Source organism: Falco cherrug, chromosome 5 (genome assembly GCF_023634085.1).
Source record: "Falco cherrug isolate bFalChe1 chromosome 5, bFalChe1.pri, whole genome shotgun sequence".
Classification (NCBI taxonomy): domain Eukaryota; kingdom Metazoa; phylum Chordata; class Aves; order Falconiformes; family Falconidae; genus Falco; species Falco cherrug.
This window is the reverse complement of record NC_073701.1, coordinates 45,909,299-45,937,253: the sequence shown is the minus strand read 5'-3', so window position 1 is coordinate 45,937,253 and position 27,955 is coordinate 45,909,299. Positions and strand designations below refer to the sequence as shown.

Below are 27,955 nucleotides of genomic sequence, written 5' to 3'. Positions count from 1 at the left end.
ACCCACAACTATGATACTATGATGCTACTGAAGTAATGATTTTTCTTTAATGTTTGTTATGTTAATCATACAACTAAGTCATAGTTAGATTTGGTATGCAGCTGTCTCAAAAAGGCTACAATAACACTAAACCAACAAAATTCAAAACTACAACACAACTGTTCAATATTAAGTGTGGTGGGGCAGGGCAGGGCGCAAAAACATGCTTGCGTCAAAGACTGGGAGACTGCATCTACACAATGCAATGTTATTAATGGCTGAGTATACTTACATTTTGAAGCCTAAAGCGGCATTCAGAGTGGACGAGCTATGACAATATTCAAATACATGTAAATAAAAAGAGTTCTAGTTTCGTAGCTGAAGTTGTAATAGATTCACTGTGCAGTTGCAGTAGCATTTGCAACAACAAAGTTTACAGCAAACAAGCACAAATGTCAGACTTACAAATACAGTAAGAAAGATCACGGCACTGAATTTGGGAGTATTTTCAAGCTCTAGTTTTACTTCGGATAGAAAAGTTGCCAACAGAATAAAGTTAACCAAATACTGTACTTTCCAGGTCCTTATAAACAGGATTCCATGTCATGCAGAAGATGAGCTCTGTCTCCCCTTTTTCTCTAAGAAAAAGTATCTGAAAGGCAAGCTACAGTAATTGTTTCTGACAGCAGTAAAATAGAGAAGCAGATAGAAAAGTAGGTATATCAAAAATTTCGTACAGAAAAGGCATCCAACCTGGTTTGGTTTTGTTTATAAAAAGGCACTTCACATGTTGCTAAAAGTGCGGATAATGTACTTATCCTCTTAGTTTTTCTGTTAGGAGGAAGTAGTTCAAGGTGGTTAGCATAAGCACACAAACTTTTTTATACAATGTTTATCTGTTACAAATTTTATAATTACATATAGTATCTTACACCCTTTATTTAAAAGAAAAGATTCATGTTCAAAATAATAGCAGATCTTCATACAATAATTCAGTGATGATGGATGATCTGTCATAAGCAACATACCACCTGTAGTGAGTTCATGCTAAATCTTTCAGAGTAGCAGCGTAAATCTTTCAGAAGTGAGTCCTCAGCCTTTTGTTTTCCTCTCGTAGTCTCTCAATTTCAGCTACTAAGCTTTCATTTACAGAGTATCTTTCAAGTAAAGCATGCATTTCATTCTAGAGAAAAGAAATAAGTCCCAATCAGTAGCTATGAAGTTAATTATTCCAGTTTTATCCTATGCATTTTCATATTGCTTTTGAAAATTAAATAACCATAGATAATACTGTTTTAAAAAAAATTTGATAAGAAAAGATTATTTTTATGCTGACATACAGTATTTTGATCATTAATACATTAGTGAATATTCTATCAAAGAATATTTTGCACTTCTCCAGGATAAGAATCTACTAATGCAGGTTCCATTCAAATGTTCAGTACCCAGAAAATGTCTTTTAACGCAGATCAAAAGAACAAAGATTCATAAAAAGGTGAAGTTAAAGAACACAGAACACAATTCAGTATGCATGCGATACCTGTAAGTAAAGCTTTCTATTTGAATTCCATCTACCTCCTCCTTACCCCAACCCTTGGTCCTTCCCAAAGGACAGCTGAATTTGTTTCCCTTTTGTCTTTTTATAACTCCTGAAATACGGAATTCATGATACCTACCCAATGCATATGTTCCCTTTATTTATCAAACATAAAACAGTTTCACAGATTCCAATTCATAGTTTCCCCCTCTTTCACATCCAGTCTTCCCTTTCTTTCTCTTAATAAGCAAAACTGATTTTCAGTTTTGAGAAAACAAGTTGGCATGCCTTGGTATTACTGAAAATGAAAACTGAACGTATTTCCCATCATGCTTTTTGTACCTACCAACTGCATATGGAATTGCTTGATCATCTCCACTTGCAAATTCACAATATCCCGATGGCATGCTTCTCTGGGGGAAGATTTGCAAAAGGACAATGCTTAGTATTATTTAGGAAACACTAATTCCCTCCAGTCCTCAGCACCCAGAACTCCACAATTCCTCACCTTAGTAATGTGGTGAAACTAAGAGTCTAAAAACCCTTAAGCCATTAAACATATTCATCTATGGCTTATTTTTCTGGAATCCTTTGTTACAACATTGACTTTCTTTTTGTACACTTAAAAAACGAGACTTAGGATCTTTTCTGTTTAGGTACAAATCTGTTTAAATATATACATGGTGATACCAAGACTGTGTTTTCACTTGCAAGCTGTGAACTTCCCTCGTTTTACCATTTTGATTACCACAGAGAAAGATATTTATCAGTAACTGAAGATACAGCTTTTCAGTACATCATTTTCAGCATTCTTTTGTGGGAGGGCCCAAAACATGAACAGTGATACATGACACATTACCCCCAAGCTCACAGAATGGTCCAGGTTACTCTACATAAGAGGTAATGGCAGTGTTGTCCATGAATTGGCAGGAGTTTGTCAATTCACGGGCAACTATTCCACACTACATGAACCAAGCTTGGAAATACCCTTGGAACGATACACTAACACAGGGGTCTTCAAACTACGGCCCACGGGCCGGATACGGCCCCCCAGGGTCCTCAATCCGGCCCCTGGTATTTACAGACCCCCCTGCCCCTCCCCCCCGCCCTGCCGGGGGTTGGGGGGGCAACCAAGCAGCCACAGGTGACTGCCTGCCTCTGCATCCACGCGCTGGCCCCCTGGTTAAAAAGTTTGAGGACCCCTGCGCTAACACAACAGTCCCAGATGCTGAGAAGGAACAAGGAGAACAACTCACAAAAAAGCGGGCAAGCTCATATGCTCTTCCTGAACAGCACATCACAGCGCAATCATCTGAGACCAAATACTGCGCTATGGGTACCACTGGCCTAAGAAAGTAAGGCACTTAAGTAGACACAGATCTTATTTCATTCTCCTTTCCTAAAACGTATAGCAAACCCAAAGGGAATATATTCTTCACTTTTATTTCAACAGGTTATTGTGCTTCAGAACTCCTATTGGAGGCAAACAGTCTTCAGGTATATGAAGCATAGAGGCCAGCTGGCAGCTTAGAAATGCAAAAATATAGGTTATCACCCAAAGACAGGAATTTCAAGAAACAAGCAGCTTTTTGGAACCAAATGAGTTATATATTCCTCCTGGTCCTTTTCTAAGGTACTTGGGTTTTCCCCATTACTTGAAGAGGAATGGATTTCGGACAAGAGCAATAAAAATTCCTTCCTCAGAGTCCAGAAGGTGAAAGGTATTTATGTCAATGAGAAGCTTGCAATGGCTCCCTTCCCTTTTACTGACCTCAGTACAATCTTTTACATTCAGTTTGAACGTATCCATGATTTACAACTCGGAAAAGGGCCAGCAGAGCCTTCCAGGCACTCCAGGAAGCATAGGTCAGAAAAACACAATCTCTGAGGCTCCAGATCTCAGATACTGGAAGCACAAGACTGACAAGCATACCTTCCAACATAGGGATGCCTGAACACAGACTTTAAAGAAAAAATATCTGCAATCCATAGACTGCATTGTAAGTCATGTGAAAGTTACAGTTTAAATCAGATGAGTGATTATTGCCTAAAAGTCCCAGGGGAGTTTTACTATACTATATTCTTATTTAAAGACATTTGATAACATTCAGTCTATTTTTATGTTGGCAGATACAGAACAGCCATAGCACATAGACCTACTATCCTAGTTTCGCATTGCTTTTTGTCATTGAGACAGCAATACTTCCCCTGCCTGGCAATCCTTTTCCCCTCCACCATCTCACTCAGTCTACTTCATCTTAAACATGAGTTGGGAAGTGATCTCCTAGATGTAAGTCTCTCAACTACTCTACCTCCTCCAAACTCCACTCTAAATCCACGGTAATTTGACTTACTTCTTTTATGACAAGTGAAATGTTAGTTGGGTGTCCACAAACAAAAAGTAACCTGACACCAACCATCACTTACAGCAGCAACGCTATTGTAATGTAAAGCTTCACCAGTAGAAATACACAGTGTTTTACCTTACACGGCCAAGCTAACAACAAATCAAAGTCAATAGAAGTCAGCTGTCGAGATCAAACTCTCCACATTGTCAAATTTAAGAGACATTTCTCCTGCTGGGAGAGGGGATGAATGGGGAAGGAAAGAAATGGGCACAAGGCTTCATGAAAGCAGTAAGGACCTCGTTATCCAGATAAATTTACCACCCAAGAAGTATTCAAACACTTATTCTGAAAACATGTTAGCAAGGCCATGCATTAACAGCTCTCAGAGACCTCAATCTATAATTCGTCATCAAATCTATAAAAAACAATTTCATACCTAGATTTCCAAAATTAGGGCTATTAATGGTGTCATGTTCTAATGCAAGCAGAAATTTTTTGAAGTAGAAGCTAAAACATCTTACCAAGAAAACAGGTCATTGAAAACAAAAATGTTCTGCATGAATACCAGTACCTGAAGTCATCCATTGTTTCTTGTATCATATTCTGAATGAAGTTTATTTGGATTGATGTCAGCGGTGCATTTGGTCTGCTACTCCCAATGGTTTCTACTATTCTTTCTGACAATGAACTTGCAACTCCAGCAGTGACAGGTGATACTATCTTTGGACCTTTACAATTGAAAATATAATTAAAGATACTAAAGAAACCACACAGCCTCTTGTACTCCATGACATTGATTTTTATTTGTCTTCAGGTTTGTCAATATTTTATCTCAAATATTATTTTAAAAAAATAGATTTAGAATGAGTCTTTTCAGAGGCAACCAGCGATGTTCTAGAAGACTAACTGGATTTACAGAAGATTCAGGATTGTACATCCTGTTTCAAGGCTAAGGCCATTTTATCAGGTTTCACATCGGTTCACAATCAACCATACCTAACACTGGGCCGAAGTGATCAACTTACTTGTTGAGGTAGTACCATTTACTGGTAGATCATATGCAGGATGGGCCTGAATATTCTTCACTAGTCTTTCATTTGTATCAGGAGCCTTTATAGCAGTGGACGGTGGTGGATGACTTGAAGTTACAGATTCTACACTTGATGAGCTTGATTTTGAAAGCTGACAATAAAAATCATAATAATGTCTAAAAAAATATGAACGCTACTTATTATCTAGTTGCATTTGAAGACTAAGTTTTCAGGAATGCACTTCCAAACATTTTTGGTTTTAGGAATCTACACAAATACATACTTTTAATTTTCTAGCAAGACATCTTAAAAATTGATCGCTAAATTATTCAAAATTGCCTCAAGTGCACACACACAGAAAGGAGCACAAAAAGTAGAGGCCTCTCATTTTCACATCAAACATTTTGTGGCAAAGTTATAAACACCATTCCTAGCAAACTCAGACTTCTCAAAAGCAATACAAAAGCAGCCAGGGTCTCCACAGAAGTATATCAAACATATCTCAATAAGGAATAAGAGGGAGATGGAGAACAGGGAAAGAAGAGGGTGGAATTGACCTAACAAACAATCATACTGGTGCAACCAGCTAACAATCATTCTTGATTTTCTAGAAAAATCAAATTACTCCTCAGGCTAGCCCAGGTTTTTTTCTTGTGAACTTTTGTAACCTAAGCTTATTTAAGAGAAGCATACATTTATCTTCCATTGCTGAAGGCCAATGCACTTAAAACTGCGCATTTTACAGATCTGTGTCAATAGCGCGACCAGAGCTGCAAAATAAGATTAGATGGGACACTACTAAGGATATTTTGCCTTCAAGTAGTAGTATTCTGTCAAGATTCTAAAAAGACCACTCATAACAAGAATTAGTATAGTATACCTGCTTTAAGCCTTCTTTAGTTTCTTGTTTTCCAAGATTCGTTTTCTTAGTGTCAGTCTCTGGATGTTCTTCCTCTTCTTTAACTGGAGATCCCACAAGTGCATGTAATGGGCTAGACCCTATCCCTTGTGCACTGCAGCCCACTGGGTTTCTTTTTACTGGAAGAGCAGTAGTGAGCTGTGGGAGAAAATCCAAACCCAAAACGTAGGACTGATAATCCAGACCTAAAATGGAAAGGGAAGGGTGAGACACACAAGTCAAACACTACCAACCCCAAACCCCACAATTAAGACACCTGCACACCCACATAAAAAAAATCCCCCAAAACTGTACCCCACAAAACCTAAATCCTTAAATCCAACTTATGCTGTCACTGTCCTTATGAAAATAATAAAACATGAAAAGCCTCTACATAGCACTGTAAATTGCATAATGGAAAATCAAAATCGCTTCAGGACCATACTCTTTGATTTCCTGTTACCACGTTGTATCTTAGCACCACAACATGTCAGACAATTTCCACAAAAGTTCATCTGTTTCAGTGTCTGCTTTCAAAGTTTGTTTATTTTCAGTGGTACAACAAAACGAGCACGGAAGAACCAGTGCAGGCCTCCAAAGGCCTACCACTGACAAAGAAAAACACACTGAAAGTATGTTTACCATCTCCTTTTCCTTCATGATCTTCATTCGCTTTATTTGCAATATCATCTACAAAATACCAGAACACAGACAAATTAAGTGTTTATTAAATGAAACCTACACCAATATTTGTATCATTGTGTCAAGTTCATGATCAAAGACAAATTAAGATACCAAGCAGGTACACCAGTCAGTAACACACAAATGTCACTATATCAATATCACACTACATGCAGATGAATGATGCTTTAAAATTTTCAGTATTAGCAACTTACCATCTCTGACTGGAGAAAACACATCTCCTATACTACTTCGACTCAAATCACCAAATTTATTCAAAACCGCACTTTTCCCATGATCTGTTTCTTTAGATGGAATCACATCCAAGCTGCAACTATGGGGGAAGCCTTAAAAGGACAATAACATTCAGTTATTAATTGACATTTTCCAGAAATAACATGTCATACAATCTTCATGGCAAGCATGATGCCTGCTAAGTCCAGCAAGAACTTTAGAACCTTCTACAGATTCCAGTTAGAGGGTCAACTTTAACTTCCTCATTTGGGCTGTCAACCAAGGTGAATAGAACTAAAAGCTAAGATACTTAGAAACAAAAATAAGATGTAGTTGGAATCCTTTCCTCTTTTTGAAAAGAACAGTTGCCGAACTAGAGAACGCACTCATTTTCAGATCAATCTACATAATGGATGCAGCAAATTTATGGTGTATCAGGTGAAATGAAAACTAGTGAATGCACCTTCCACTAAGAAGGTAACCACATTCAGATGATCAAATTTTAAATTTATCCTGCAAGAAGAGAATCTGCTTCACTGGGGCCATTAAACATTCTAAGGGATACTAGGAAACATCTATTTTTATAGCTGATGTTATGATATTTTCTGCTTATTTCTAATACTAGAAAATCAGAATGGGGTTACAGTTGCAGACAAAAGAAAGCTGTTCCTAGACCTTTCCCTACTACACCCTCAAGCCCCAGCCCTGACCCAATCAGAAATAAAAAGTTAACTTTTGTATGCATAGTAGCAGGGACAGTTGTCTGAAGATTGGAAGCAAATCTTAAGTAAAAAAAAAACCACAAAAAAACCTGAACAGTAATTATTCAAGCTACAGTTTTTAGATGGGGAATAAATTAATCGAACTGCTAAGATAACCACCTAAATAATTTTTACAGTTTAATATGTTTGAAAAACAGATCAGGACTATAAACAAGCTGCTAATTCTGCCCTTGCTGAACTGCTAACTCAAGAAGTGCCTAGATTTTGTATAGGTTAAGATCTAGGCAAAGAGCATTAGTGCCATGCAATAGGTAAATCACCTGTACATACAAAAGCTGTACTTTCTACCTACTTTAATTAAAAAAAAAAATAAGCCATTGTTCATAAAACCTGCAGCTACTACTCTGTGTGGGATTACTTGTTCAAGGGATCCAAAATATGCCTGTGTGGATGACTTCAATCAATCATGTCCATGTATTTACATAAACTGGAACTCGAGTCAGGTTTTCACTTTTAAATGGATTAATGTATCACATTTTCCACTCCTTCAGGTGTGTCAGCTGTGACACAAACAGGACTGCACTTGCTAGGTGAGCAAATAATTGGCATACCAAATGAAACTAGAGGTGCAGTATTAACCTGTGCCAGAACCTACAGAGAAGCTACATGGAAAAAGCGCAATACAAAAACCAGGGCAATACCTATTCCCAGTAATCTAAATGTAGTAAGTACCTAAACCAGAGGATGGCTGTCAAATAGAAGTTTATGGGAAGCCAGCTCAAAGTACATCCAAACTTCTCATCATATTCTGACATAATTTATATTTTCGTACTTTAAAATGCCTCTGACAAAAAGCTCCATTCAGTTTCTAAACTGTATGAACAGATGGGGGTTTTTTTTTGTTTTAAATATGCTATCAGATCACTTTACTGAATGCACCTTATTTCTCAAAAGTTAAACCCCATAATCAGTGTCTAGAAGAGTTTCCACAGAACAAATACAGGTTGAGCTCTCTCATCCATTCCAGTTTAGACACTATCTTCTGAAATCTACAGAGGTCTTACTTCTAAAGTGAACACTCAGTTTAATAAAAAATATTTGGTTTACTTTGTAAGCCTTTGTTTTCTTAAGACAATTATTTATTATGCATAGTCCTGTTTAAGGGGTAACAGCCGTTACATCTTTATTTGAAGAGAACAAATCATATATTTTACTGAAATAAAATTTTCCACACCATTCGGTAACTTTAATTAGCAACACTTCTTGCGTACATAGTAAGCATTCTACTTCACCTCATACTTTACTGCATACCCAAGGGAGGTCATTAATACACGTCTCTATGGACTACAGTGCCTTATTGCCTAATTACTGTTGCTAAATGTATTTCTCCTTATTTAAAAAGGGAGGGGAAGAGTGCTGTTGCATTAAAATGGCTTGAGGATATTTTTTTTTTTTTCAAGAATCAAACTAAGTGCTACTGATTTGACCATATTTTCAGAACTCTTGAATTAAATAAAATTTTAAGAGTACATTTCACAGAGTGGCAGAGTTTTAGAATTATGCTCAGAATTCTTATGAAGAACTCGTTAATTTCAGAAGCATAAATAGCAAGTACAGTTATACAACTAACCATACTTGCAACTATATTTAACATCTTTCCTACCATGTGATATTGGAATCGTGCCTCATATAAAAATACAGTTCAGTTCTCACTTGGATTTTTGGACTGGGTTTGTGGGTTTTTTTCTGTGTTTTGTTTGGTTGGGTTTTTTTTCAGAGGATGTCTGTTACTCCTGGTTATTAATAGAATTACAAACTATTAGCTCTGCATTCCATACAGACATTGCATCAGTAAATACATTATGGACATAAGGATAATCTACAGGAAGTCAGAACGCAAGAGATGGCCCCACAACATCACTGTAGAGTTTTTACATGCTTTTACTTCAAGTCCAGAATTTTAAACTTCACGTCTTAAGCTTGTAGTAGGAGCCAATTCACTTACCACGGTCTCATAATAAGGGAGGGAAATGGAGGGTGCAGATGTGCATGCACGTGCACATGGTTTTTCCAAATGAATGCCCTTCCCTCAGTGAAATTTTTTATACTGTAATGGTCAAACTATGAAATATTCCATCCATCTTCTACATCAGGGGTCCTCAAACTTTTTAACCAGGGGGCCGGCGCGCAGATGCAGTGGCAGGCAGTCATCTGCGGCTGCTTGGTTTCCCCCCCAACCCCCGGCAGGGCGGGGGCAGGAGGGGGGGGGCAGGGGGGTTCTGTAAATACCGGGGGCCGGATTGAGGACCCTGGGGGGCTGTAGTTTGAGGACCCCTGTTCTACATTATGTCAATTACAGTAAGAGTAGGAAGACACCACTACCTGTTTTCTCCTGAGGAATGTCTCCTCCCTTATTCTCATTTGGCAACATCAGATGAGACGAAACTGTGGCTGATGCTTGAGAGGCAACATTTTTGATGTCAGTATTTTGAATTCCTCCAAGATGGCTACCAGTTTTGACTTCTACTCTTTTGGATACAGGTTTATTTGAAGAACCCGTAAGGTTAGACTGAAGAAAAAAACCAGCACAAATTAAGAGAAGTTATTATCCCTTCAGCTAAAAGAAAGAAAGAATATTGGCTTATATTTTACTTCAAAATACTAATAAAATAAAAAAATCCAGTTGCAAAGGTTGCCTAGGAGATATATCTTTACAAATATAAAAAAAAAAAAGTATCTTAATGTAACTCCAAATAACATGGGAAACATCCGCATTATTACAGAATTACTGTGTAGGCCTGCAAAAGAATAGCAACAGAACTTAAGGTAACAATGGAGTGGACTGGCATAAGTGAGTTTTGATCCTAGGCTTAACTATAGGGAAAGTAAGAGATTACATTACTAGACACTCCAAATTGTAAAGGAATAGTCAACCACTAGCAGCAAGTGTGCTAGAAGACCAGGAAAGTCTCAGAGCAGTAAAGAATCCACTTCAAAAGTTTTTTCTCCACTGAATGGATGCGTGGGGTTTCTGGATACAGTAGAGCCTAATTAAGTCTTGGAAGAACCTCTTAAGACTACTCCGCTATCTAATCAACTTCTCTACTATTTATACATCCCTGCAAAAGACCATATATGAAGACCATGCAAAATACCTCAAGACGGGCAGCAGTGCATCCTCCTTGTAAGTGGAAGGGCAATTACAGACCTTTCTGCTATTGCCTACAAATCAATTTTAAGTGCCACGAAATTATCTGCATCAGCGGCATATTCGCACCTGGAAATTAAGACTAAAGTTCCACTCATTTCTACACTGAGGCTAGGTGCAGGGGGAATTCCACATCAAAACCCCCTGAAATTACACTTAAGACTGTGCAGTATCTAATTTCTATGTTGGTATAAACCACTTCTGTTGACATCTCTAATGCTTAGAAATGAAAATTTTTTTGACAACTTAATCTTATGCTTTGCTTTCATTAATTTGCGTATTGAGCAATAAAAAGGAAAGGTTTTTTTACCTTGGAAAAAGTGCTACTGCACTGAAGACGTATGCATTTTACACAGCCTTTGTGAGCAACAACTGTTTTCATCGGTGATGTCAGTAGTCTTAAGTCATACTGGTAGATTTTTCCCCGGGAACATCCTATCGCCAAAGTAGTACCATCAGGCATGAAGTCCATTGTTGTCAGAGGAAAATCAGCTACTATTGTTGTCAGTAACCTTCAAATAGGGAAAGGACAGGACAAAGAAGCTTTTAGAGGTCAAAAGCTACACTTTTCAAAACAGAGTAACAAAAAAAAAAAGCTTTCTTAATTCAGCCACAGGTCAGTAGTTCCACTTCTCCACTGTCAAGGAAATTCAGCAAAACATCTTACGGAACAGCGGATTAGGCTTATACTAAGTGGTCACTCTCAATAAATTAAAGACTGCATATGCCCCGGAAGACTTCAGCAGGACAGGATCAAATTGCCTTCGTAACAGCAGTTCTGACATCAACATGTATTTACTGGTATCATCACTTCCAGCAGCAATCATAGTACATACATCCTCTAGCTTCCCAAGCCTATTAACTCTAACCTTCCCACAACTCCAGGAAGAACTTCAGGTCCTGGTTTGCATCCTTCTACCACAGCCCTCCAAACCAGAGTCAGACTTGAACCTTTATTCAGCCTGCACAACCTGCACTAAGAACCAAAGTCTCATCATGAAACCACTTGCCATTCTACTCTCTTACTACACAGTCCCATCACCTATGCCCCATACTTCCTGCTTTTTCACCAGTCCTCTCCCATATATAACTCACTGTCTCAGCAGCTCTGTGGCACAGGTAGGTCTTGAATCTCTAAGTAGAAAAGGAGCCAAGCTAAGCTCAGGTGGCTGAAGGTCCTCACAGGCTGTACTGCCCCTGACAGAAGCGAACTGCTCTGTATCAAGAAGAAAAGCCCATACACAAGCACTTGGGAGTGGTCACCCACAGGAGCATCTCAATTAGCTCCCACATGCCTTGGGGTTTTTTTAATTGTTTGGGGGATTTTGTTTGTTTAATTTTTAAATAGAAGCGTGAAGTGGACTACAGGACAGGTTCTCCAGTAGCAATGTGCCAACCACTTCAACCACTCTGAATGTGGTCTGAATTAAGTATTTAATGTCATAGTCAGGCATGCTTTTTCAGTTTATAAAAACCAAGTGAGGATCCTTCAAAAATCAAAAGGTCTTTAATATACTCACTTTTTACTTGAAGTGTCATAGAGAATAATTCTTTTATCTAAACCTACAGTTGCAACCAGCAGCTTATTGACTGGAGAAAAGCAGATTTCTGAAGCTGGTGCTTTATGAGGGTTTTCAAAATTATGATATGGGTTCTGGCTATTTACATCCCACAAAGTTACATTTCCACTGTCAGAAACACTGCCCAGCAAGGATTTCTTAAAGGCTGAATATTTCAAGTGTCGAATAGGCTGTAAAACAGACATAAAAAAAAAAAAGAATTGTAATACCACTATTAAACACCATATTTAATTATTTTCTAAACACACAAACATATTAGGAAGGAATACAGATGTTGCATTAAAGTAGTTTACAAAGGCTAGCCACTCTGAAAAATCATAAGTTTAAAAAAAGTTCATTTTGCATTATAATGCAGTTTTTGTTGTTAGGGGGGCAGACTACATTTTTTTTTTTTATATCAGTATGGGGTACCATATGAGCTGATGAGCAAAATGATCAAAACAAGATCAGACCCAACACAAGAGACAAACAACTTCTGGAAAAGTTTCTCGACTTTTCCGCAAGTATCATGCTATCATACACGCTACAAAAAAACCCACACCACATCTAAATTAAAGGAGTGAAAAGCTACATTATTTCACCAATTGGTCTCTAGCCAGGAATGTTAAACTTAATTCCCCTCCGCTGATTTTACATACTTGGATGTAAGCCAATTTGAGAAGACACACAGACACCACAGTTACGCAATTATGTAGGTCCTGCAGAAGAACCAACTTCACGCCATGAGCTAGGACCACAGAAAAGGATAATATGCTTGGTTTACCACGTGCAGCCTTGCTATCACAGAACCATGTAACACGGAATTTCCCTTACCTTTCAGAAGCGTTTAAGTACTTTGTTGCCACCATACTGCTTCAGAGAATGTTTCAGACACTGCTCTAGTACTAACTTGCAGCACTCAACTTCCAGATAAGTTTTATTTATGACCCATTTTGTCACCACTGTGACAATAGTGCCCTTACATATAAATTGTCTCCCAACTCCCCAGTGCTGCTTTTCTGTTTTAATAAGCTGCCACCTCACCTTTTGGGCTTTATTTTGCTATAAACAATAAGCAAGATTCAGTCTCCCGAGACTGGGTTTTCAGTACCATCACAGTCTTTTTGCAACTCTCCCAGTTTAAACCTTTCTTGAATATGGACAAGCAAAATCTTGTATGGTCCTCAAACATTTTGCTACTGCCTTTGCAAAGGCAGTTAACACTTCCTCTGTTTTGTACCGTAAATACTCATCCTGATATAACCTAGATTACGGGGGGGGTTTTGTGATCCAGTCTGTTGTGGTTGCTCATTGCCATTTTATGACCAAGAAGCCCAAGTCCTTCTTTTACCTTAAGAATTTTCTAGGAAGAAAAGCCTCCACTGTGACCTAGGTGTGGTACTTTGATTTCTATACTGTCATAGTTGTTCCTGTGTCTATTACTTCAATCATTTATGGGTACTGACACAATCTTCTCTCTTAAGGACAAGACCTTCCAACTGTGTCTCATCATAGCTCTACTTCTCATATCCTAACCATTACTGAAAATATTAAACAAGATTAGCTACTAATAACCCAAATATTTTCTTTCAATATTATCTACTGTCTACTTTTTTATAGCCAATTTCTTATCTACCCTCAGTTCTTTTCCAACCTCCATCCTCTCTAATATTTTTTCACCAGACACTGAATCAAGTGCTTTACTCCAGTCAGGTGAGAGTCATTACATTTTATTTTTCTCAAAATGCTCTCAAAAGCTATTATATTATTCTAGTATAGACCACACTGCAATGCACTGTCCTGGATTTTATCCTATTTCACTCTTTAACTTCATTTTAACGGGCGTTATGTGTTGGTTTCATATGCCTCCAACATAATTGCTAGCACTTGTATTGCATGTCTTGCTGAAAGCCTAACTGCCCCATGAAGAATTGGCACCCTCAAATGCATATTCAGATAGGACACAAGATGACTGTTGATTACCACTATGGTTCTCTACTCATCATGGAGAATTTTTATCAACATTTTTCATTTATTTACATTAAAAAATGAAATACTGAGAGACTCAGAAGTAACAGCTTCAATTATGTACATGATCTATATGGGAAACATGTTGTCCCTTACAGTTCTCTCAATTCTTCATCTCCAAATACCTTCCTTACTGCCCTGGCATCTGTTCATGTTCCATTGTCCCTCTCCTCTGTCATCCTGCCCACCAAGACTACTCTCTCCTAGCTCCCCCCAAACCTCCTTTGCTATCCTACTAAGTCCTACATTTCCTTTTCTCATTTTTCCTTCTAATCTCAAAGGCCCAAGGCAAGTTCTCCATTTTCTTTTACACAGATACCTTCCCCCTATTACTGCTATTCCCCGCTACTCATTGAAGTTGTCGTGTTTCCTCTGAGCAGCCTAACAGTTCAATTCCAGGTTGCCAATGAAAGAGCTGTGAGGAAGCTCCTATTCACTCCTCACTTTCACTGAATTAGGTTAGCAATAAACTTCACTTGCAACAATGCAACTGCTCGATCAGACTCAAGGAACAGAGGTGCTTAAATTTGTGCACGCTTTTATGAGACAGTCAAATGTATCATATTGGCATCCCTGGCAGTATGCTACATGCCCAAGTTTCAAACTCCTGCCCAGACAGCTGGAGGCACAAAGAACCTCATTTCTGAAAGGCTGCTTGACAAGACAAAACTAAAGCATTTCTCCTCCCAGAAATGAGTCACTTAACTTGAAGTTTTTTTTAAAAAAAAGCTTTCTCTAAGAAGCACCTGTGTGAAAGAATACAGCTTTAAGCTTAGCACAGTATAGAAACAGCAGACAACCAAGCCTCATATGGGAAAGCATTAGGTATTAAGATGCAGATGGTCAAACTACATTACTTAGAGAAGTCTGAGCTAAACTTTCCTCATCTCTACATGACATCCATAATCAAAGAACAAATTAGAAACTGTTTTAGAATGAGAATAGGCTTAATGAAGTGGCATTCTGTCTTCATCTTTAAAATACTGACTCAAGTCTACATGCATTTTACAACAATAACAAAAAGCCAACATGCTATCCAGTGTTCACTGGAGTGACGTTAAAACACACATAAACTATGAAAGCTAGACAAGTTTACACAGAAAAGTATTTTCTTTTGTGACCCAGTGCAGCAAGGCAATGGGACTCCTTGTACAGGAACAGAGGAGCTATTACACTTGATTAGACATTTGAGCTATTTAGTCCTATGTTGTACACATAACTGTTCAGTACTGACATTACGAAAAAAGTAAAAGGGACCCCTCCCCACTCACCACAGGGGGCAGATCCAGGATAATCTAATGCTAGGCATAAGTGTCTTTCAGTTTTATCTCCTTTACAGTATTTCTTTTGTTGTAATTCTCAAGTTACTTTCCCAGCCTTCTCTCTTTGATTACATTTATTGCCAAAGAGGATGCTAAAATAAAGAATTTTCATGAAATCTTTCCTTTGCATGCACAGAGAAAATGTTCCTTTATGTCCCTGAATTTAACATTTTTAATACTTAACATAAAAGCATAGTTACTTCTCTTTTTCAGTCTTTCTGTTTTCAGTTCCTTTCTTTTCTCTTTACCAGATTTCTTTCCTACTTTTCATCCCTCTTTACCTCTGCCAATCCTAATTCCGTACAGATTTTTGAGCTGTCACACATACTATTCTAGATCAGATTCTATCACCTATTTTTAGTTTCAATACATGTTTATCTTAGTGACAAGAAATTAATATGTAGTAACAGTTTTTAGACCAGTCTTTAAAACAAAAAAAATGTTTATTTTCGGGTGACATGATGAAGTCACACAGAACTTGAGCACACTTGTCATCAAAAAATTTTCCTGAGGAAGCTGAACTTCACTTACTCTGTCCCCTTTTTCCTAAGTTACAGTTTAGAATCAAAAGTTTTGTTACTTGGATTTTGGACACCAGGGCCTCAAAGTCGGCCTAGCTGAAAACCACCCCAGTAGAGTTCCTTGGCCTCTGTAATGCCAGCAACAGGAATTGTAAGGCTAAAAAGGGCCCACAACTCATATGGTTTATATGGTTTAACTGCAAGATTTACTAGTTACAAGAAAAAAATTAGCTGAGGATGTGTGAGAAATTAAATGCTGGTACTTTTCTGAAAAGAAGCCAAAGAACATTTACAGATTACAATTTCATCCACAGAATCAAATGGCAAATGTGTGGGACAGGTTTCGGGGGGGGGGGGGGGGGGGGGAAAGGGGGGGGCGGGAATGTGTGTCAACTAGCAAGCCTAAGTATAGCAAGTCTAATATCTTTTAAGTGTCTTACCTGGATTGGATTTAGGGGGATATTTAAGATACTTGCTTTATTTTAAGTCAGCATAGCTGTTCACTGGCTGAAAATCAAATGTATGAACAGAAAACAGATGCCCCCTTCCCACTTCTAATGCTTTTAGTTATTAATACTAAAATAATTTCAAGATTATTAGAAATGACGCAGTTATTTGGAAAAAAGACATGTTTCGGAACTAACCTGTCAAGACAAAAAAACCCCACAAAACCACACAAGTATGAAGCAAGTTTCACTACATCTTAGCAAGTACAACTCCTGATGATTTCTGGAACTTCTGTGCACACAGAACTACCAGAAAAACATTTAGCACAACGTATTTCATCCACAAAAAGACAATTAAGTTGTCTCTGAAACATTTTACTGGTCAGCATAGCACAAAAAGCTATATGCATCTTTTTGTATTAGCTGTGATTGGAGTAGATTTTCTGTAGAAAATAAAAGTAGGAAGCTTCACAGTAAGGCAGCCAGACAAGGAACAGCGCACTTCAGAAAATGGTTGGTCCATTGCTGAGAAGGACTAGTTACACTTAGGATTGTTCACTGTTGGAAAACATGAAAAGCCCAAAACTAAACCAAATGTAGTCTAGCATCATTGATTACCTTATTTAAAGATAGTATAGTTTCTTAATGTCCTTTATACCTCAGTGAGCCTTTTAAGTGAGAAAGCAGATGTAAAGACAGTTGACAGTCTTCAGCTTTTAAAGCTGTTTCACTACACAAAGTGACCAGAACTTACCACACTCCTTTACAAATCAGCCAGCTGTTCAAACAACTAAACTAAATCCTGTTGCTAGGAGAACAGCACCAGGCAGTGAAGACTTGAACAAACATTATGTTTCAAAACAAACCTTAATTCATCCTCACAACAACAAGTGGATAAGAATCTGGTAGCCTAAATGAATACCAACAGCAAAGACAAATTATGGGATCTGCAAACAACTCTGTGCAAGAACTCAACTCTAATAAAGCACAAAGGTGTTTCTAAATCAAAATCAATTAATAGAATATAGGCCAATACTCATATGAAAGAAAATTGTTTAAGGTCACAGAAAGCACTGCAACCTTGGGCTATTCTACTACTTGCAGAGTCTACACAAAATCAGAAATTAACTGGCCAGGAAACTACATTCCACCATGCTGAATCAAACACAGACAAGCTAAACTTATAAGGTTAGTTTGACCTCACATTCCCCAATTGTAAAAAAAAATTACTAGGGAGTGGTGACCCTTACTAAACCAGACAGCTAGTGCCAGGATCAAACAGGACAATACACAGTGTATCTATTCAAGCTTACTCTTAGAAAACTGGGCCCCTCAACTATAAATCAAGTAAAGGGACTTTTTAAATTTAACAGAATTACAAAAGTCTTCAGATATTTGCTTCACTGCACAATTAAACCTGCAATTCCCTACAAGTACCAATTAAAACAAAACAAAAAAGTTATTTTCATACATAAAAGCAAAGATAATTTTCAGGATGTAAGATAGGCTGATAAACTGGGACATCTAAGTAGCCATCCCATTACACAATTACAGCTCAATTCCATTTTAAATGAAGACCACAATCAAATAACTGCCCCCTTTAGAAAATGCTACAGACCCTTCAGAAAGCGAACAGTAGCTCTGTGCTTTGCAATTACTTTTGATTTAACACTCTAAATCTCTTTGCCCATCTTAAAGGTCATTCAGCTTTGCAGTCGGCCTCTTGATTTCATCTGCCAAAACAGCTATTCACTGCATCAATTATTTCTAATCACTTTTTTGTAGAAAGAGTTGAATATATCAAACAGGTTGATGCAAATCATCCTCATAAGGATTTCTTCATTTCACAATTAACTAGCAGCATTGTCCCCACTCTGGACAGTCACCTAAGCTGTGTAATCCAGCCATGGATTTCCGTGTAGCTCCTGCCTCACATCCACATTTTTCATAAGATCGTAACAATCAAATCAGAAAAACGAACTGACTATATAGATAGATTTTTAAGATCAAACCAAGTATGAAGTACAATTTTGCTGCAATAGAAGTACGAGACTGGTGATAGATCAAAGATGCTGCAGCACCTAAGGGCAGAGATAGTTTGAATTTAGCAGAGATTTTTCAACAGAAACTACACCACAATTCCCGTGATGCTATAAAGTTGTAAGAGATTCTTCATCAAGTTATATTGCTCACGCTAGACAGGAGAAAAATTTAAACTTCATACACTATCTGCAGTCTAGGATTGAAAAAGCTGTTGCAGTAACACAGAATGAGCCAGTCACAACTTCACTGTTCCCTGTGACATTAAAGGTCAGATTTAGGACCAAAGCAACAGTTCTGTGTCCCCTGAGCAGCTACTACCTCTGTAAAAATGATTCTGAAAAATAAAAGAATGCCTAGAACACTAACACTTGTCTGTGCCCAAGACAACATTCACACTAAAAACACATACTGGAACTTCCAGTGGGACAACACAGCTCATTTACTGCTGCAGATGCCCTTATATCAAAGGAATTCCCCTAATGATACCCACTAATTCTCCACTATCTTTTGAGTCTGCAAAAAGGAGTTGCAGTGGAAAACCCTACCAAGGCCCTCAAGTAGTACACATGCTTTGTGTTTGTCTTTTGCACAGTTCTCCTTCACATTAGTTATCCAAAATCTTACCTAAACACCTAAGTAGGCAATATAAAATCTCACTGCTTTTCTCTTTGAGAGCTGTGCAATTTTAATCTCCAGATTAAATAAATTTATTATTTCCAAATGCTGGTTTATATTCACCCCTACTGTACAGATGTCTCTGTTCAGTTGTGAATCTGGTTACTTTGGGTAAGTCAGAACCCAAGCTGCACGGTCTTTGTTCTTTGCAACAATATACACTGAGTCATGCATTGAAATCCTGCTTTGGTTTGTAAGGCCAACTGTTTTTTGTTCTGTTCTAGGAGGCGCAGAAGTTTGTTCTTGAGGAACCAGAGTCTACAAATTAAGATTTGCTGTAATGTGTATGTAAAAGGTACTTAAGAAATTTGTATTTCAATGCTACCTATTATTTGAGACTAGAATACACCGCAATACACAGCAGTCTGGGTTTTTTTCCTTTCCTAAGTGTATCCTTAAAAATTTAAAGGAAACAGATTAACAAAAATTAAAAGCTCTTGACACGTACTTTCGATTTCTAAACACTGTGAATTAAAGCTTCATACCTGAAAAAAAACTTAGTAAAGATAGCATACCTGACGGCTGCCATAACCAAAGGGAGTACTTGATAAATTGGTGGTGATGCTGTGTAGGATAATTTCACCACTCAAAGATCCAGAAGCAATGTAGCAATCATTCCAATTATATGTAACACATGTGACTTCATCTTTATGATCCTGTGGGGGAGGAAGGTTATAAGGAGAGGGTTAAAGACATTCAGGATAACTGTGTTTCTTCCTGATCTGTGGTTTTGCAGAAAAACTTCAGCTTGATGTTTTTTTTCGGACCATCTGTAACATTTAAAAATATAATTTAAGAGTTATTATGGAATATTCAAAAATACAGGAGCAGAATATACTGAAAATCAGCCATAATATTTTAACCACTCCAACAGTTTTCAGAAAACTATTTCAATAAATTAGTAAAGATGATGCTAAAGATGATGCTGTGATTATATATAATATTTTAATAAGACAACCATAGAGAGATCTACCAAAGGTATCAGTAATGTTATTTTAAAAGTAAAGTCTTCCAGAAACCAGCAATATTTGAATATACTTTCTGTTGATCTGATATACTACAGCCAACTTCCCTTTCTGTTACTTCTAATATTAAAACATAAATTTGCGAAATACCTTTCCAGTATAGTCATTTGCAATAATGATATTGTGTTTACTGAATACGTAAGGAGAGATAATCAAGTACTTCTAGCCCAAAAGGCAGATAAAGATATTTAAAGCATTGTATTAGCTGTTCTGTAGTTTTGTTTCAAACTGTAACTTTAGAAGTCCAAGAAAAACAAGGAAAACCACCCAAATCAAAGCTAAAGTATTATAGCCTCTTTAACAGTGGTCCTAAATGAGGAAGAATCATCTACTCAAGGTGTCATAGAAACATACTAAACCATCCTAAGTCTTCTGCATCAGAAAAAGGTGTTAGAGAATTCATACCAGATCTGTTAAAAGACAATGACCACGTCCCAGTTTTGCATAACGTTAGTTCTACTACAGTATTCTACGAAAAAAAAAAAAAGTGTTTTCTTGTTTGATGTATCAAAAACAGCAATTATCTGAAATGCTACCCTTGGAAAAAATCCCCATCAGAGATTTATCAATTCCAATTCACAAAATAAGCCTATTCTGAAAATTTAAACATATATTTTATAAAATCATACTCTGAAGACTTTAAGTTAAGTATACTTGTTATATTAAATTTGCTATTTACAGCACAAAAAAACAGAAACTTGTGTATGTTTGTATGACACATATGTTTACTCCTATATGTGAACTTGATCCTACAAATAGGAACTCCAAGAAAGTTTTGGGGTTTGGGTGCTTATTTTGATTTTTTATTTTGTTTTTTTACAGTTGGCAGCAAAACCTGGAAGTCACAAAAGCTAGTTCTTCCTCAGGCAAACTTACCTTAAGGCTACGGTAAAGCCTTCTGGATTTCAGATCCCAGATATTAACAGTGTTATCAAGGCCTCCACTCACAATATATGAAGAACTAGAATTCAAGCTCACACATGTCTGTTTTGCCTGATGAAGAAGGGGAAAAAAGTATGTTAAAGGTAATTAAGGGATTTATTCAAATCTACTTAAAGCATATTGACGTGTGTTTTCATCTTCATTAACACACAGTCCCACTGAAGAGCAGAATTATTGGTACACTACAGTCATTTCCCATCCGAAGGCACTTAAAATCCAGTCCAGTTTGGGTATGTTAGTAATGCTTCAAGATCTAAACACTTTAATTAATAAGCTCTCAACTGCTCACACTTTTCCATTCCCATGTCAATTTTTTTTAGCACTTTTTCATTCAGTATGCATTTTCCCTTTAAATTATAGCTCCCTAAAGTGCAATCACAGACTTATATTCAGGTATTGAGTTTTAAAACGAAAATGCTAACTTTAGAAAAAAACCTCCTTAAAAGAAAATCAAAAAAGTTGTCTAAGTCACGTGTTTCACATTCCCTAAACATTACAAAGAATATTATAGCAGCAAACCTCATAATAAAGTGACTCTTTTTAAAATAATCACTGAAGTATCAGCTTTTGAAAAAAACGTCAATCTTAATAATAGACCTACATTGAAGACAAATTATTATTCAGTTCTATCACATTGAAAATTCACTTTTAAGTTCCTGAGATTTGAATGAAGAAAAAAAAAAAAAACACCAAGCCCATCTAATTTTTGACATAGTAAAATTGGAAATGATTGCACTAGTTGTAGATCAGATTTAGTGAAATCTGCAGGACAAACACTCCACCTCTGAAAGCGTTTTCTTCAGCAACCTAAAAGCCCGGTTTGAACACCTTTTCAGAAAATTTCCAGTCCAAATTAGCATTACAAAAGCTATCCAAGGACACACTAACAAGTAATTCAAGTAACCATGTCAAGAGACTCTTCTAAAATTAAGTCCATCTTTCTGAAGAGTTCATCATGCCACACTTCCATTTAACAGGAAGAAAAACCCCAACCACAACAGAAGTTCTCCTATTTCATGTATTTCCAGAAGGTAGCACACATACACTCCAAGAACAACCCTTACGTAGACTCTTAAGTTTTTCAATGTACAATTCACAGACATGCATGGCACTGACAATTCAAGCGGGGAAAAAGTTCCAACTTCAGCCCTGTTCTGTCACCTACGCATTAGATCAAACTTGAACCACCGACTGCCTTGGGCTATTACACTGCAACTCAAAAGGCAAATTCCTACAGCAGAAAGCTATCAGCATCAGATGCTAGCATAACCACATTTGTATTTTCTTACTGGTAGAACTTATTTTAAAAGCACTATTCCCCCTGACTCTATACGCATTTAACTACACACAAGGAAATGTTTTTATATATGCATTATAACTAAAATTAAGTTGATCCCAATACGCAGAACAGATGTGATACAAGCAGTACACAAGGCAGAGCAGGCAAAACAAACAAACAAACAAACAGGGAACAGCATACTCATACTTACTCCTTCAGCTATTTCAAAGAGTGGAACAGGCTTGCTTTTACAACTCCAAACAACTATTTTATCACCAGCAGCAGAAGCAGTGGCCAGGTATCTATCTTAGTCACAAGTTACGGACCATAGTTCCACTATACTGGTGATTAATAAAAGCAACTGTAAAGTTTTCCTAACTGAACAGAAGATAGATTGCCTAAACAGTCCAAAGTACTGTACCTTGAAGGGACCTAGAAATAGACACATAAGGTTATTTTCCAAGCTTTCATTAAGAAGGTCTCACATTAACTACAGCCCTTCCTTCCCAATACAAGGCACAGCAACTTTTTCAGAGAGCAGAAATACCTGGCAGATATTATTTAAGAGCTCTTTAACTGCTAAGGTAGCTTATCCGGTCTACAGTTTTGTTTCCCCACGATCCTCAAGTAAGTAAGAGCCCCATTTATCACTAGAGTTCAAAGGAATGTCTGTTGCTTTTAGCAGGCTAGGGATTTAAAGAATACTCTTGTTCACGGCAAATGTTAAATCTACCTCACCATACAGTTTCTAGAGTACAAAGAACATTTGCTAATTTGTCTCCTTCTGTACTGAGGGAAGAAAACCAAAAACCCCAAAAGAACCTTTTTATGACATCAGGTACCTCAAAGCAGTAAGAAAAGCTTTCAATATGGAACTACAGAGCAGGGAAACTGCCTCTGCACCCCCATGAACCATTTAGATCTGTGTCCTGTATTGCCAATGCCCACTGTGATTTTATATTTGTTGATTTAAGAATAGAGGTTAATTGGCTGGATTTAACACCAAAGAACTTGTAGACTGATTACTGCTTCCTATTTCTTTCATTAAAGGCACCATTTTTGCTTATAGAATTACACAGAACCAAAACTAATGCTTTATCCCTAACAAATTAACAAACATTCACAAGCATATACAGTAAGATACTTCATTGTTTCAGTATAGGGGATGAAGAGGAAACTACGTGGAAGAGAGCATAACCAGACAGTCTATAGTTAAAAGTTGACTAAATAACACGTAAGCGTATATCTATATAAGTATACAGATATAAGAACATTATATCTACGTTTCAATTTCTCTGCAAGCTCCATAGCTAATTTGTGCTCTGCTTATTATGCTCTTTTCTCATACATCCACTTATTTGCAGCCTTAGAGGACAGACATTCAGAACGTGCAGGACTTCACTGTTATATGCCAGCATCCTTTCCTTCTTTTACATCAAGATCAGACATTGCTGCCTTTTCCCATGACAGCCATACAAGCTGTTCACCTGACAGTGCACTCTTTTCATGAAATTTCTCATACATTCACCTCACACCTGGCACTTCATATCATTAGCTTATAATAGGCTTCCAAGACAGGTGGAAAGGTCTAAATGAGCCAGATCCATTTTCATACATGAATCACCACCGTCCTATGGATGTTTTCCCACACATCCAACACACTTGTGCTTCCTCTGTAAATGGTACAAACAGTGCAAAGAAAACGAGTGCCTACAGAGTACACTATCAAAGGCTACCAGAATCAATGAGATGTTGTTCCAGGAAAACAAAGTCTTTCAGTTTTCCTCTCTAGACTATGTATAGAATTTTACTACGCTACTACACTAGCAATTGCTTTATTCAACCTTGTAAGCAAACTAAGCACTGCCTTGGAAGTGAATATTATAATCAACTATTAAAGAAACAAATGAGTAAGTTTTACAGGTGGTAGGCAATTGAAGCATATCATAATCGCTAAAAAACTGTTAGCCTCCTAAAAGGGGAGAAAATTCTCCAGAAGCATTTGCTAGCATGAGTTTATTTTGTACATCACTTCATCAGAGAACCACAGATATATACAAATATTTTTATACAAGACTTCAAAACTGCATTAGGCTTGTGAGTTACAGACACTTTCATTTTCAAAAATGCACTGAAATTTTGCAGAACACCCACAAAACTGTGGCTGAAACTGTAAAGGATACTATTGCTGGCCCAACACAGCGAGCTGACTGGGTGTGGGGGTGTATGTGGGTTGAACTGCTCCACCACAGTTAGAGATATGGAATCCCATATTTTAACATCATCTCCTGCTGAAGCAAAACGTATGCTTTCTTGCATGGCTGCACCTGTTTTTGCAAAAATAAATAAATAAAAAATGAAAATGAATGTATACAAGAAGTAAAAATACACAACAGGCAACTTCACAAGTCAAAAATAAATTTCCTGGTTATCAAGAAAACAATGGTATAGATTAAATCATTTGAATTACACCATTAGCACTGTTCAGCTGAACAAATTACTGGAAGCAGCAGACACGCCACACTTTTGTTACTTGAACTCTTGCAGAAAATGTATACTTTCCTTTTCACAAAAGAAGCTATCCCCTCCATGGTATCAAGAAACTAAAACGATGCTCGGATCTCCTCCGTTTACGGCTGCCTAACAGGAAGCCGTGAGTATTTCACGGACTCACTTCCCACCAGCAGATGGAGATGCACAAGCTAGAATCAAACCGATTCTGAGAAGGCTGGGAGTTTGGGCCTGAAGGACTCACTTCACTATTCATCTCACCACCCTAAAAGGGGATACCCGAGAATCCTTGAAAATAGGGCTTTAACAGTAGAAAACAAGGGACAATGAGTCACATTTCAACGCAGCTTACATAACATTAAAAACAAAAGAGACCGCTACCGCCACCATTGTATTACTACTTGTTTTGACAGACATTCTTTTAAGAGTTAAAGCCAGGTTAACCGAATCCAGGTTTGTAAAGTTTATTCTCAGCTTTTTTACTCTGGGCAACTTTAAACAGGCGAAAAACAAGGCCTCTTAAAGGCAAACCTTTTCTTTCACCTGAAAGCATAATCACCCTTTAGCCAAAAGTTTCCGGGACGTTTCTACATAGCTTCAGGCCACTAATGCTCGCTGCCAAGAACGTTTAAGAGAGACGCGCAGCGCTGACAAAAGTCACTCAGGGAACTCAAGGTCCTCAACCCCCCTCGCTCGGCCGTTGCCCAAGGCATCGGCCCGCGGAGCCGCTCCCTCCGCCTCGCACGGGGCTTCTCCCCCCGCCCCACTCCGCTCCTCCAGCACCGGAGGCCGCGGGACGAGCCGCTCCACACACCCGCGCCCCACGGCACCGGCGTCGCCCCCGCCCAGACCTGGCCCCAGCCCCGGCCCCGCTCCCGCTCCCACCAAGGCGGGGCCCCGCTGCGGGCCGTTCCCACCTTCCGCGCTCTCCCCGCGGCGCGGCGTAGCGGGGCGGGATAGGACGGGACGGGATGTGACGGGTCGCCCGCCTCCCCCGCCGCCGCTGTCCCACCTGGAAGGGTGGGCACCGCACCGAGCCCGAGCCCCTCCGCCGCCCGGCCCGGCCCTGCGCCTCCTCAGGGATCGGACCCGCCACCAGGCGCCGGCCGCCCCGATTGGCTCGGGCCCTCCTGCTCCCGGTTCTCTACGGGGTCCGCACGCACTCCCGGCCAATGAGCGCCGCCCTCCCGCGCGCCCTCCCTCGCGTGCCGACTTTCCGCGCCGCATCCAACTTCCCAGCCCGTCCCAACAGCCCCCGCGCGCCTCCGTCCGCGCTACGGTGGCCCGGAGGGGGCGACGCGGCGGATGAGTGTGCGCGCCGTACGCGCCGCGCGGGCCGTTCCCCGCGGCCAGGGGCTTCGCCCGGCGCGGAGCGGACGGCCGGGGGCGCGCCCGCCGTGCGGCCGGGCAGAACGCCCCGCCTGAGGCCTGGCCCGAGCCCGGTGTGCGAGGGGCCGTGGCGGGGCTGGGGATCTGACCGATCACCGTGCGCGGGCGGAGGAGCCGCCCGGTGGGGTCTCTGGGGGGACGGGGCGGCCCCGGCGCGGTAGCGGGTCGCTGACCCGGCCCCAGCACCGAGCCCCTCCCTGGACGCTGCTGGAGGAGGCCGGCGCCGGGCGCGCGTGCCGCGGTGGATCCCGCTGCCTGCGCGAGGCGCGGTTGGCGCCGGGCGGGTGTCTGCCGCGGTTTGCGTGGGAGGCTCGGAGCAAGGGCTGGATTCTCAGTACCGAGTACAAAGCGTCCAGCACAGCCGGTTCTTACTCTGCACGGGGACATCTTGGTGACAGATCGTAATAAACAATGGTAATCAATACGTTCCGCACTGCGGAGTTCCCGCTCGGAGCCTGTCGGCTCAAGCCCGTTTTTAATTACGGCCTTCGTGTTTGCAACAAACCTACTCGCAACGCGCCGTTACACCCCTGGGGTTTGGTTCCAGTAACAGCAACAACCCAGAGTCGCTGCATCTGTAGCCGGAGCTGGAATACAGCTGTGACTCTGGTCGTGCCGAAGTTTACAGCAGGAGGTTTTCATTTGGTAAAATAAAAGCTACCACTTCCTCAAAGTAACATGTATTTTCGTTGCCTCTGTTTTCTAAACCTAAGTAGAAAATCATTTAGCAAGTGATTGCCGTTAAGGGTGATGTGAAAATGAGCAAAACTGTGTGACTGTAGGGATCTGGTTTCAAATGAGTCTTCATCTTGTGTACCCTCAGAACAGGTAGATCTGAAATGCCCCATTCACTTCCCTTTGCCCATGGAGTTTTGATTTTCCATATCCATTTCATTCCTAGTCTGTATAACTGAACTCAGAATCAGGAAAAAAAACCCCTTATTGTCACTGTTATACAATTGCCATTATGATTTCCCTACAGCGAGGATCATGTCTTTATTGCATCTGTTCATCCTCATTAACCCATCATTAGTCACATTTTATATCATCTAGCATCTGTCTCGACACTCCTACAAGTCTTCTACTCCCACTTCACTTTATTGTCCTAATTTGCTTGTAAACCAATTGTGTTTCACTTCTAAGGGCAATTCTCGTTATTCTCTATCTTCAATACATAGAATCAAAAGCTTTTTCTCCCCTGTAACAATAACCTCTGGTTTGGGGGTTTTTTTATGTCCTCACTGTGGAGCATAACCGTGTTTACAGACAGGTAGGTAAGTACCTGCTTTCCAAGCCCTGAAGCCTCAAAGTTGAAAAAATTAGAAATTTTTGGCTTTTTACGAAACCATGACCAGCATTTTTTGCTTCATTCTATGACACCCCTCAATTAAATCAGTTTTTCCTGCCACTAGGATCTTTGTTGGCTTTGTTTCTTATGCCAGTGACTGTGCTGTGTTTCTTCTTGGTATTTGTAAGAAACCGCTGGGACATCTTGGCATATCATGTTGGGGAAAGGACCGCAGCAAGAAGCCTGTTTCTCAAAGCAGAGCCGTGCTGCCACTGAAAAGGATGGAGGC

The 27,955-nt window shown here is 39.3% G+C and overlaps 1 protein-coding gene across 4 annotated transcripts; it reads right to left on the bottom strand.

Annotated features, from left to right (window-relative positions):
* Positions 1 to 482: 482 nt before the first annotated feature.
* Positions 483 to 26,231, bottom strand: NEDD1 (NEDD1 gamma-tubulin ring complex targeting factor). Of its 4 annotated transcripts, XM_055711835.1 has the most exons (16): positions 25,907 to 26,231; positions 24,662 to 24,805; positions 22,690 to 22,784; positions 21,134 to 21,250; positions 19,748 to 19,888; positions 12,159 to 12,388; positions 10,949 to 11,150; positions 9,813 to 9,999; positions 6,690 to 6,821; positions 6,436 to 6,483; positions 5,776 to 5,999; positions 4,890 to 5,046; positions 4,436 to 4,592; positions 2,773 to 2,863; positions 1,863 to 1,929; positions 483 to 1,162 (listed from the first exon to the last, which is right to left on the bottom strand). In XM_055711835.1, the coding sequence occupies exons 1-16, from the start codon at positions 26,214 to 26,216 to the stop codon at positions 1,158 to 1,160; spliced, it is 2,307 nt and encodes a 768-aa protein (XP_055567810.1). In that variant the 5' UTR covers positions 26,217 to 26,231; the 3' UTR covers positions 483 to 1,157. The 4 variants fall into 4 exon arrangements, with proteins under 4 accessions (XP_055567810.1, XP_055567809.1, XP_055567811.1 ...); XM_055711834.1 differs by lacking the exon at positions 2,773 to 2,863 and having other exon boundaries at positions 25,907 to 26,229; XM_055711836.1 differs by lacking the exon at positions 2,773 to 2,863 and having other exon boundaries at positions 26,002 to 26,136.
* Positions 26,232 to 27,955: the final 1,724 nt, after the last annotated feature.